Source organism: Plecotus auritus (genome assembly GCF_963455305.1).
Source record: "Plecotus auritus genome assembly, chromosome: 2".
Classification (NCBI taxonomy): domain Eukaryota; kingdom Metazoa; phylum Chordata; class Mammalia; order Chiroptera; family Vespertilionidae; genus Plecotus; species Plecotus auritus.
This window is the reverse complement of record NC_137771.1, coordinates 118,286,143-118,299,392: the sequence shown is the minus strand read 5'-3', so window position 1 is coordinate 118,299,392 and position 13,250 is coordinate 118,286,143. Positions and strand designations below refer to the sequence as shown.

General features: G+C 37.7%; 1 protein-coding gene across 19 annotated transcripts in view; it reads left to right on the top strand.

Moving 5' to 3' along the window:
- The window catches only part of HLTF (helicase like transcription factor), a 158,353-nt gene that overhangs the window by 42,464 nt on the left and 102,639 nt on the right, over window positions 1-13,250 (top strand). For all 19 annotated transcript variants that reach the window (XM_080657649.1, XM_080657646.1, XM_080657653.1 and 16 more), the window contains exons 3-8: window positions 3,201-3,367; window positions 4,482-4,615; window positions 5,437-5,534; window positions 7,538-7,612; window positions 7,763-7,954; window positions 12,659-12,754. In XM_080657649.1, the coding sequence (XP_080513775.1) occupies window positions 3,201-3,367; window positions 4,482-4,615; window positions 5,437-5,534; window positions 7,538-7,612; window positions 7,763-7,954; window positions 12,659-12,754 (762 nt within the window). The remainder of the gene's footprint in view (window positions 1-3,200; window positions 3,368-4,481; window positions 4,616-5,436; window positions 5,535-7,537; window positions 7,613-7,762; window positions 7,955-12,658; window positions 12,755-13,250) is intronic.

Genomic DNA, 13,250 nt, shown 5'->3' with positions numbered 1-13,250 from the left:
TGATCTTTTTAATATATTGCTGGGTCTGATTTGTTAGTATTTTGTTGAGGATTTTAGCATCTATGTTCATCAGGGATATTGGCCTGTAATTCTCTTTCTTTGTAGTATCTTTATCTGATTTTGGAATTAGGATAATGATTGCCTCATAAAAAGAGCTTGGAAATGTTCCTTCCTCTTGGATTTTTAAAAATATTTTGAGGAGTATAGGTGTTAGTTCGTCTTTGAATGTTTGGTAAAACTCTCCTGTGAAGCCCCCTGGACCTGGGTGGGCATTTGCTTGCTGGGAGTTTTTTGATTACTGCCTCTATTTTATCAGTTATTATTGGACTATTCATGTTTTCTGATTCCTTCTGATTCAGTTTTGGGAGATTGTATTTTTCTAGGAATTTGCCCATTTCCTGTACATTGTCCAGCTTGTTGTCATACAGTTGTTCATAGTATTTTCTTACAATCCTTTGTTTTTCTGTGGTGTCAGTGGTTATTGTTTCTGATTTTACTTATTTGGGTCCTTCCTCTTTGTTTCCTGATGAGTCTTGCTAATAGTTCATCAATTTTGTTTATCCTTTCATAGAACTAACTCTTGGTTTCATTTATTTTTTGTATTGTTGTTTTAGTCTCCATGCTATTTATTTCTGCTCTAATCTTTATTTTTTCCTTCCTTCCACTTACTCTGGACTTCTTTTGTTCTCTTTCTAGTTCTTTAAGTTGTAGGGTTGAATACTTTATATTTCTTGTTTTTTTGTGATATCCCTGTAGTGCTTTCAACTTCCCTCTCAGGATAGCTTTTGCTGTGTGCCAGAGATTTTGGGTTGTTATGTGTTCATTTTCATTAATTTCCAGGAAGTTCTTGACTTCTTTCTTGATCTCATTGGTAATCCTTTCATTGTTTAATTATGTGCTATTTAGCGTCCATGTGTTTGAATGAATGCTTTTGGGTTTTTTAACTCTAGTTCATTTCTAATTTCATTCCACTGTGATCTGAAAAGATGCTTGATATGATTTCAATCTTCTTGAACTTGTAGAGACTTGTTTTGAGACCTAACATGAGATCTATCTTTGTGAATGATCTATGTGCACTTGAAAAGAATGTATATTCTGCTACTTGGGGGTGAAATGTTCTACAAATGTCAATTAAATCCATTGGATTCAGTGTGTCTTTTAGAGTCACTGTTTCCTTGTTAAGTTTCTGTCTGGAAGACCTATCCAGTGAAATCAGCGAGGTTTTAAAGTCCCTAACTATGACTATGTTGTTGTCGACCTATCTGTTAGAGACCTATATAAGTTTTTTTTATATATATCTAGGTGCTCCTATATTGGGTGCATGCATCTTTATCAGTGTTATATCCTCTTTTTGGATAGATTTCTTTAGTATTATGCAGTGACCATTTTTGTGTCTTGTGATGGCCTTTATTTTGAAGTCCATTTTGTTTGATAAGAGTATTGCTACCCCAGCTTTTATTTTTCATTTCCATTTGCTAGAAAAATTGTTTTCCATCCCTTCACTCTCATCCTGTGTGAGTCTTTTGTTTTGAGGTGAGTCTCTTGTAGTCAGCCTATAGTTGGGTCACATTTTTGTATCCGTTTAGCTACCCTATGCCTTTTGATTGGAGCATTTAATCCATTTACTTGTTGATAGATACTTATTTATTGCCATTTTAATTCTCTACATCTAGGTTTCTCTCTCTGTTTCTTCTCATTACATCAGTCCCTTTAGCATGTCTTGCAGTGCTGGCTTGGTGGTGATGTACTCCTTTAGCCTTTTTTTTTTGTCTGGGAAGCTTTTTATTTGACCATCTATTGTGAATGAAAGCCTTGCTGGATATAGTAATCTTGGTTTCAGATCCTTGCTTTCCATTACCTTGAGTACTTCATGCCATTCCTTTCTGGCCTGTGGAGTTTCTGATGAAAAATCAGGTGTTAGTCAGTCTTATGGGAGCTCCTTTGTAGGTAACAGTTTTCTTTTCTCTTGCCACCTTTAAGATTCTCTTTGTCTTTAATTTTTGGCATTTTAATTATGATGTATCTTGGTGTGGGCCTGTCTGAGTTCTTGCTTGGGGTTCTCTGTGACTCCTGAATTTGTGTGACTTTTTCTTTACCAGGTTAGGGAAAATTTCTGCCATTATTTTTTCAAACATATCCTCTATCCCTTGCTGCCTCTTCTGGCACCATGCTATTCTAATATTGTTAGGTTTCATGTTGTGCCACAGCTCCCTTAAGCTGTCCACCTTTTTTTAAATTGTTTTTTTTTTCTTTTTGGTTCTCCTATTGAGTGGTTTTTTTCAACCCTGTCTTCTACTTCACTGATTTGATCCTCAGCTTCTCCTAATGTGCTGTGTATTCCTTCCAATGTGTTCTTTGTTTGTGCTATGTCATTCTTTATTTCTGTTTTCATAGTTAACTCTATCTTTTCCATGGTATTGAGCATCTTTACCATCATTACTTGGAACTCTGTTTCAGATAAATTTTTTTCCTAATATATTTTTATTGATTTCAGAGAGGAAGGGAGGAGAGAGAGTTAGTAACATCAATGATGAGAGAGAATTATTGATCGGCTGCCTCCTGCACACCCCCTACTGGGGATTGAGCCTGCAACCCAGGCATGTCCCCTTGACTGGAATTGAATTTGGGACACTTCAGTCCTCAGGCCAACACTCTTCCTCTCAGCCAGACTAGCAAGGGCTCAGATAATTTTTTTTTAAAATATCTGCTTCATTTATCTCTTCTTCTGGGGAGGGAATTCTCTTGTTCTTTCATTTGGGGGTGGTCTTTGTCTCCTCATTTTGGCTGCCTGTTTGGATTTGTGACTCTGTATTTGGTAGATCCTCTGGGCCTCTCAATCTCTAGTGCAGGATAGTGTCAAACACTGTTTCTGACTAATTAGATAAGGCTAAAACTCAAAGCCTCCAGAGACCACCTCTGCCTACAGACTAATAGCACTGCCATCTCTGAGGGCAGGGCAGTCAATTAGCATATTCCCTCCTTATTGGCTGTGGGCGCTGCCATCTTTTCGACAGCGTGAGGATCAATTAGCATATTCCCTCTTTATTAGATAGGATGGGTCCAACAAAATACACATTTCTTATGCAATGGTACTCAGTAATCATTAAAAATTTAATGGAAATCCCAGATAAAGTATGATGAAGAAAGCTATTATTGTATGTTTATTATTTATAATATTATCTGTTCATTATTTTTGTTAGGTTAATAATAATGAAATGGTTGCATTACAACGAGACCCCAATAACCCCTATGATAAGAATGCAATTAAAGTAAACAATGTGAATGGAAATCAGGTTGGCCATTTAAAGAAAGATCTTGCAGCTGCTTTGGCCTATGTTATGGACAACAAATTGGCACAAGTTGAAGGGTAATGTATTTCAGAGTTTAGTTTTAATAATTTTGAGTTGTATTGATGATTGAATTTGTTATGTCTGTATAGTTATCATGACAACTTTTATCAGGACACCTTTAGTATGTGTTTAATACATGTTTTAATTCTCCTGTCACTAACCTCTACTACCTAGCTATTCCCTCACTTTTCTTTTGAATTATTGCCTTGGAGAAAAATAGACTGTGGTTTAAATATTAGGAAATTCACACTATCTCTCCAAATCTTTTAGTGCATAGATTTGGGAGTTTGGAAGTGTTTGTTTAAATCAGAGGTTGTGAAACTGGTAGCCTGTGATCAGATGTAGGTCAGCTTCATTTTGCCTACACAGTATTTAAAAATTAAAAATTTCCCCCAATATTTTAATATCTGGATATCCTATATTTTTATGTTATTTTTTTCCTGAATATAAAAATTATTTATGAAGATTTTTCTAGACAAATGGAAGATTTGGTGATGCTGATCTCTCATTTTTACATGACATCAATTGACTGCTGCTGAGTATCAGCTATAGCTTTATCCAGGGCATACTCCAGTTTTTTTGTACATTTGTGTTTGTGATCTCAATTTAAATATGGAATGTTTAGGATATAAAAAAGTGAATTTGGAAGACAAAGGCTCAGAAATGTCTTCTCACTTTATTTGTGTACTTGTTTTCTTCTTTCTCAGTTCATCAGGTTTTTCAAATATTGAGCATAAACTGGATCAGAAATAGTTCTTGCAAATAATTCTCCAGTCTCAGAATGGGTCGCTAGTCTCTGGTTGTATTAATGAAAGCTCTACCCTCTCAGTTAAACTTATTATTTTACTTATCTTACAATATTGATTATAGACTATTCTTATATTTAAACACTGCTTTATCTATCTAGTCTACTCTGTTTCTTCTGGCATTCTGTTAGTAAAAACTACCCCTTTCTTCTGATTATTGTTGGTCCTGTTCCTATCATTTTTCTTTCTAGTTTGCCCACTAGTTCCTATTTTACTTCATGCAAAATTTGAATGCAACACAGAGTATTTAATAGTCAGATTCTTAATGGGAGTAAAAAATGGATACTTTTAATTTCTCGCTTTTTTTCCTTCTTAAATACAATAGGGTAGTCCCTTTTGGTGCAAACAACGCTTTTACCATGCCTTTGCATATGACTCTTTGGGGAAAAGAAGAAAATAGAAAAGCGGTTTTAGATCAATTGAAAAAACATGGATTTAAATTGGGTCCTGCACCAAAAAGTAAGTTTAGGGTTTAACCTACTATTATTTTGATATTGTAAAAATGTAGGAATTGTAAACATTTGTTATCTTAAGTGATACTTTGAGTTTGGTTGACTAAACTAATTTGCATGAAGGCTCTAAGTTATAAAATTTTTGGAGTCTTTTAAAGAAAATCCGGGAATTTTTTCCTCTTTATTTTGAAACAACTATAGTTTCATAGGAGGTTTTACACACACACACACACACAAACACACACACACAGAAATATACAAGGAGGTCGTATAAGACCCTCCCCGAAATTCCTCTAATGATAGTATCTAGAAATCTTGATTGTAAATATTCTCTTTGATAAATTACATATAGACAATAAGAATCTCACAATAGAGAATGGGAAAGAATTATTTGTTTAGCAAGTGTTTGTTCAAATAATGTGGAATTATTTTAATAATGTATTAATGATAGGATTTAGCTTTTAAAAAACTTTTTTTTTTAATCCTCACCCTAGGATTTGTTTTTATTTATTTTAGAGAGAGAGGATGGGGGAGAGTGTGTGTGAGAGAGAAACATCGATGTGATAGAGACATCAATCACCTGCCTCCTGCATACACCCTGACTGGGGATTGAACCTGGATATGTGCCCTGACCTGGAATCGAACTCATGACCTTTTGGTGTATGAGATGACGCTCTAAACAACTGAGCCACACTGGCCAGGGCTAAAAAACTTTAAAATATATTAAAGAGTATTTTTAATGGAGCTTATTTTATAAGTCTTAAAAGCTATTTGCTAAAAGATAACCTATTTCATTTGGTGATTTTATTTTCATTCTGTAAATTATAGCTTTTGGATTCAGTTTGGAAAGTGGTTGGGGCTCTGGAAGAGCTGGGCCAAGCTATAATATGCCAGTTCATGCTGCAGTACAGCTGACAACTGAACAGGTGTGCTTTTCTTATATCTTGTAATCTAAAAGTGAATTTTAAATGAAGAGTGGTGTTTAAAAGAATAAGATAAATATGTATGTGCTGGCATTAGTGATCTTCAGATATATTGTTAAGTTATGAAACATGTAGAATAAATATATATTGCGAACATTTATCTAAAAAGAAATCAGTGATAAAGAATATATCCATGGGCTCACATTCATACATACATTTAAAACACCTATATTGCTGTATATGCATGGGATGTTTCAGTATATTTTGATGTTTTTGTTGTGTTTGAAATTTTTGGACAATGCAAGTATTTTTTAAAAATTGAAGCTTGAAACTTAACTCCTTTCAGTAAGCTTGCAAATACAGTGCTAAAAAAAATAATTCCAGTTCTTTGGCATTACTCTAATTCTTAACTTTGTCTAATTTGTAATTTAGGATACTGTTATCCTGAATTAGTTTGGGGGGGGGGAGTGAAAGGGATATAAAATAAAGTAATGCAGATCAATCTACAAATAACACCAATTTTTTTTTTGTCTCTACCCATCAGTATTAGTGTTAGCCATTTTCTATTCTGATTATAATTACTGAATTTACCCTGCTTATTGTTAGAAAGTCTTGAGCTTATGTCTGGTGGGTAAACCCCAGGTTACCTCTTCTAACTGTTTAGAGTTGGCCTGATTTCTTCTGGACTATTGCTATATATTCATGTGATATTTACAAAAGTAATTCTAACAGATATACATTGCTATAAAATTTTACTAGATCCAATTTAAAGAACCAACTAAATTAGTATAAGATTGAAATAACCCCAGTATTTTATATTATACAGCAAGATTTTTACTGCAGTAATAATAAATAAAAAATCATTGACTGAAAAAAAGTCAAATGTACCTGGTAGGATCTACCAAAATGGTTTGAATGCAACTATGTAATCCTATCTATAATAATAAAAGTGTAATATGCTAATTAGACCCGACAGCTGAACGACCTTCTGGACGAAGCTGCAGAGGCAGGGGCTGAGGCAGCAGCAGTTAGGGGCGATCAGGTAGGCAGAGAGAGGTGGTTAGGGGTGATCAGGCAGGCAGGCGAGTGGTTAGGGGCGATCAGGCAGGCATGCAGGCAAGCGGTTAGGAGCCAGTGGTCCTGGATTGCGAGAGGGATGTCTGAATGCTGGTTTAGGCCCGATCCCACAGGGATCCAGCAGTCGGATATTCCCCGAGGGGTCCTGGATTGCGAGAGGGTGCAGGCTGGGCTGAGGGACCCCCCTCCCTGTGCATGAATTTTATGCACCAGGCTTCTAGTCCTATATAATAAAAGTCTAATATGCAAATCAAACAAATGGCAGAATGACCGGTTGCTATGACGTGCACTGACCACCAGGGGGCAGACGCTCAATGCAGGAGCTGCCCCCTGGTGGTCAGTGTGCTCCCACAGGGGGAGCGCCGCTCAGCCCGAAGCCCTGAGCTGGGCTCATGGCTGGCGAGCACAGCAGTAGTAGCAGGAGCTTCTCCTGCCTCTGCGGCAGTGCTAAGCCAGCAGTCAGACATCCCCCGAGGGCTCCCAGACTACAAGAGGGCACGGGCGGGGCTGAGGGACCCCCCAAGTGCATGAATTTCATGCACTGGGCCTATAGTATAATCATAGAATTTCAATGGCAGGAGGAACCTTAGAGACATTCTAAATCTAGTTCATTCCTTTGATTTTACAGGAATAAGATACAGGGCCATAAAGGTTAAGTGTATTGCCCAAAGTTATTTATAGATTTATTTGTGACAGAGCTATTACTGAAACCAACATTTACAACTCTATTCTATATATTCTTCCAACTGTAACATGGTTACCTTTTATACCTAAACCACTTATTCATTCTGTATTCACTGAGTAGTATAGTATTTTAAATAATTGATGTACCTTTTGTTATTCAACTTTCATAGTTAATTAAATTTCCGAGTTGTGTAATTATTATTTTAATTGTTTTGTTTCATGTTTCTTATTGCTATTTGTTGTAGCTTAAAACAGAATTTGACAAATTGTTTGAAGATCTAAAAGAAGATGATAAAACTCATGAAATGGAACCAGCTGAGGTATTTAACCAATATTTTCAATTTATTAATATTCTATTAATTTATACATTTTTTATCACAAGATTAGCTGTTTTCCACATTTGGGGTTGGGGGGAGGGAGTATGAAAGCACTTATTGTACTTCTATTTATGACATTTCTTTTATTTATAGGCTATTGAAACATCATTGCTCCCACATCAAAAACAAGCTCTAGCTTGGATGATTTCCCGGGAAAACAGTAAAGAACTTCCACCATTCTGGGAACAGCGAAGTGACTTATACTATAACACAATAACAAATTTTTCTGAGAAGGATCGACCAGAAAATGTCCATGGAGGAATTTTAGCTGATGATATGGGTTTGGTAATTATTCTTTTTCTTGAGTTAGTAAAATTGTATTTTGTAATTGTGATTTTATAGAAAGTAATTTTGAAGTAGGTAAGAGGAATATGTTAATGCCAGTTTGGGACTAGATTTCACTTCCAGTGTAGAACACAGTTTTTTCCTATGGTTTAAGTTAAAATAATGGTAAGCTTTTTGTTTTTCTACACTTAAGGTACAATTAAAATAATTAGTGTAATGATATTAACATGTTTTCCTCAAATTTTTTTAAAAGGAAAGACAACAGTGTTATGTAAAATTGTAGTATATCACAAATGTTGTGATATGCAGAGTATTTAAATGTATATTTATGACTCCTTACACCAGCAGTTTTTATACTTTTTGGTCTCAGTGACCCTTTACACTAAAAAATTCTTGAGCAGCCCAAAGAGCTTTTGTTTTTGTGGGTTATATCTGTTAATATATCTATAAATATTTATACTATTAGACATTAAACAAATTTTTTAAATTATTAACTGAAAAATAACAGTTAATAAACTTACTTGTTAAAATGAATAGCATATTTTTTAATGAAAAGTATTCCAAAACAAAAGCAATTTTGATAAGAAAACTCACATTTAGTTTTGCAAATCATTTTAATGTCTGGGCTAATACATGACATCTGAATCTGTTTTTTTTTTCAGTCCGTTGTGATATGTGTTTTGTTTAAAATATGTAAAGAAATTTAATCCTTACACAGATATGTAGTTGGAAAGGGAGCAGTGTTTTAATAGCCTTTTTAGATAAATATATTCTTATTTGATACAATAACAAAATCAGGCAAGTATTAGTTCATTACATATTGTAATTATAATGTGGAACTTAAAAGTCATATCAGTGAACTTCTTATACTCTGCTTATTAAAATCCTTTGGTCTAACTTACACATTGAATGCATATTTTACCCATGCATGATTTTATAACATCAGGCATTTTATAAAATCATTCAATGAGTTATACAGATCTGTCAAATGTCAATGTATTTTATTATATTATATCAACAATTTTAATTCATTGATAATACTGTTGATCTTATTAGGCATTTACATTTTGGAAAGCTGCTATTCCCATAGTATTGGATACAAGTTTTCCAACAGTCTGATTTTTGCTTGAAAGTTGAAATTTTATCATTAACAAAAAATGCTATCAATTGTTTCCCTAGAAGGCGATAGACTCACTTTGTTCATTTTTCAAGAAAATGTCTGCCACTTTGTCATGAATAACTAGTTGTTGGTTATTCTTTCAAGTAAAATTAGTGATGCATAAAAAAGTGATGATGTGAGGTGATGCATTGTGGTTAGTCTCACAGTGATTTTTCCCTAGATAGCCCTCGTATTTTGGTGTCAAAAGAAGTATTTTATGTACTTCCCATCTTGTTATACAGAATATTTTAAAGATGTGTACTTACAAGGCAAGATTTAATAATATTAATGTGTACTGCTTCATCAAGAATATTTTTAACATTCTTAAAGTGAAACTGGCATTTAAATTTTTTTTATTATGAGTGGCAGATAATACAATAACCACTATTAGAACGTAGTGTCACCTGTTTTGTTTCATGCTAAGGCACTAGCAATTTTGCCCACCGTTGCTTTTTGTGGCATTCCTACAGATGTTAACACAAATAAGGTCTTAGAAGTATTATGAAAATAGTTTTGATTGCACATAACTCCTGAAAGGGTCTTGAGGTCCCCTAGGGCCTGTGGATCACACTTTGAAAATTGGTGCCTTACACTGCTTTAAAATTCCCAGATTTGTTTCTGTGTTGCTAATTATAAATTCAGCTATGGCCAAAAATAAAAAATTGCAATTTTTTATTTAAGAAAAACCTACAAGATATATCATGTTCTTTATAGCTTTTAAGTGTTGGAATTATATTTAAATGAAATTTATTAAATGATTACCTTATGTGTATGCTTGGAAAGACTAATAATTTTAAATTAGCTTTGAATTATATGGCAGGCAAAAGTTGTAGTTTCATGATAAAGGTATTAGTTCAGGGTTAAATGTAAACTCTTAGAATAGCAGTCATTTAATAAAACCATGTTTCTCAGAGATGTTTATAGTATTGTATGATTAAACTAGAGGCCCAGTGCATGAAATTCATGCACTTGGGGGGGGGGTCCCCCAGCCTGGCCTGTGCCCTCTCACAGTGTGCGAGCCCCACAATCAATCGCCCCAAAGAGGTAGGTCCCGCCCACCCATCTGGCGCTCCTTGATGGATTGCCCTAAAGAGGCAGGCTGGAGCCAGGAGTCCTGCCCCTGCGGCATGTGTGCAGGGCTGTGGGGAGCCAGCCTCCACTGTGGCGCAGCCATCTTTTGACAGCATAAGGGCATCACGCGTGAGGGCGTGATGACTACTTAGCCTTTTATTAGTAAGGATAATTTAATAATTTCTAACAATGCAGTGTGGGAAAGTATTTCTTAATGACACACTTTTAATTAATATGTATATTATCTATATACTAGAGGCCCGGTGCATGAAAATTCATGCACTGGGTTGGGGGGTTCCCTCAGCCCGGCCTTCTCCCTCTCACAGTCCAGGAGCCCTCAGGGGCGGGAAGTGACCTGGCAATCAGGGGAAGGCAATGCCCCATCACACCTCTGCTGCTGCTATTGCTGGCAGCGCAAGCCTCGGCCAGCCCTGGTTACCTGAGCCTCGGGTGGCCCTGGGCTGCTGGGCAGCTGCCATCTGAGGCTTGTCTGCACCTTGGGTGTTGGCTGGGCAGCCACCATCCGAGGCTTGCCTGTGCCTTGGGCTGGCCCTGGGCAGCTGGACAGCTGCCATCGGAGACTTGCCTGTGCCTTCGGCCGGACCTGGGCGCCTGGGGGGCTGAGGGGACTGGGGGACTCCAGAGGCAGACATGTGGAGCCGCCAGGCCTGCCCTCAGGTGCCTGCCGCCCCAGCGGGGCTGAGAGGATTGTGCGCCGCCATCTTGTGGCTGTGGGCACTGCCATCTTTGAGGGTGGGGCAGTCAATTAGCATATTCCCTCCTTATTGGCTGTGGGCGCTACCATATTTGAGGGTGGGGCAGTCAATTAGCATATTTCCTCTTTATTGGCTGTTGGCACCACCATCTCTGAGGGTGAGGCAGTCAATTAGCATATTCCCTCCTTATTGGCTGTGGCTGCTGCCATCTTTGCGACATGAGGGTCAATTAGCATATTACCGCTTTATTAGATAGGATATAAAGAGGTAATATACAAATTAGGCCAGGACACTGTAATAGTCATGACCAGTCAGGAGGAGGATGCGCACAGGTGAGGTCCAGAGTGGAGATGGAGACAGAGACAGGGTGGCCTGCCCGAGCCGCTGGCTGGCTCAGGTGGCCCTGGAGCAGACACTGACAGAGGAGCCTGGGGTAGACACTGATAAGGGGGGCCTGGGGCCACCCGAGCCACCACACTGGCTCGGATAACCCCAGAGCAGACACAGAAGGGGGGCCTGGGGCTGCTCCAGCCACAGCACACCAGCAGTCCCGCCTCTGTGTGAGCTGCAGAGGAAACACCTTTTCTTTTTTTAATATATTTTATTGATTTTTTTACAGAGAGGAAGAGAGAGGGATAGAGAGTTAGAAACATCGATGAGAGAGAGACATCGATCAGCTGCCTCCTGCACGCCCCCTACTGGGGATGTGCCCACAACCCAGGTACATGCCCTTGACCGGAATCAAACCTGGGACCCTTCAGTCCGCAGGCCAACGCTCTATCCACTGAGCCAAACCGGTTAGGGTGGAAACACCTTTTCTGACTGCTCATTGGCTAAGCTCCCAGTATGCCATTCACAGTGTTCTTGGGTAATAAGGATCCAAGAAGGTGGTCTAGGGTTTTTCCACCATACTCCTCAAGGAGAAAACGAAGGTCCGCTGCTGGAGGGGCTAAGAAATGTCATATCCTGCCCTAGCCGGTTTGGCTCAGTGGATAGAGCCTCGGCCTGCGGACTGCAGGGTCCAGGTTGGATTCTGATCAAGGGCATGTACCTAGGTTGAAGGCTCCTCCCTGGCCGGGGCCCAGGTCAGGGCTCATGCAGGAGGCAACCAATCGAAGTGTCCCTCTCACATTGATGTTTCTCTCTGTCTCCCCCTCTCTCTTCCACACTCTCTAAAAATCAATGGAAAAATATCCTCAGGTGAGGATTTTAGAAAGAAAGAAGAAAGAAAGAAAGAAAGAAAGAAAGAAAGAAAGAAAGAAAGAAAGAAAGAAAGAAAGAAAGAAAGAAAGAAATGTCATATCCTATGAAAGAGACATCTTGAAAATGCCTAAAAAAAGTTGTCATTTTTTCTTGGTGAAGGGAATGGAGTCCGTGTTGATGAAAACACCTTGAGGCTGTGCCGACGGGCAGTTGCAGCACCAGCAGGATTATGGGGGTGGCGCCTTCCCCTAATTAGCCTGTCGTCTCCCACAAAGGGAGGCCAGACTGTGGCTAAGCCATCAGTAGAACATCCCTTGAGGGCTCCCAGTCTGTGACAGGGTGCAGGCTGGGCTGAGGGACCTCCCCCCCCCCCACCCCCACGCCAGTGTACAAATTTTGTGCACCAGGCCTCTAGTTTAATATAATAATCAGTACACTTCTGTGGCTTTGAATGGTGTTTGATATTTACTTAATTGATTTTAAATTGGTTTTGGAATGTTCTTTCATCAACTGGGTTTTAGAATCTGACCATTTGTCTTTTTGAAACATTTTAAGGGCAAAACGCTTACAGCCATTGCAGTAATTCTTACCAACTTCCATGATGGTAAACCTCTTCCTGTTGAAAGAATTAAAAAAAATCAACTGAAGAAGGTAAAATATTAGTAAATAGTTTTTTTTCCCTCTGAAGTCTTTGGTTTATTTTTAAAACTTTTAATTTTGTCATTAAAAAATAATTGCCAAAAATTGATAATATGCATTGTTTTCAGAGCATCAGGTCTCTCTCATTTGTTACTAATAAGAGTGAAAATCAGTGCCACATTCTTGAGGGCATTTTGGTAATTTGTATCAAGAGCCTTGAAGATGTTTATAATCTTCCACTCAATAATGCCATTTTAAAGAAACTACCTAAAGAAGTTATCAGAAATGTATTTTTTCCAAAGAGAAAAGTACAAGTTTATTTTCCCCTGGCATTATTTTAAACACAAAAAGGAAACACCTCTCAGTAAACTAATAGTTAAATTAAAATATAGATATAAAATTTAATAGTTATACAAAATTACAAAATTCTATTTTTGAAGAATATTGTCATGATATTTTTTTTAGTTAAAAAAGGCGAGTGGCACCCTCACTGGTGTTGCTCAGTGGT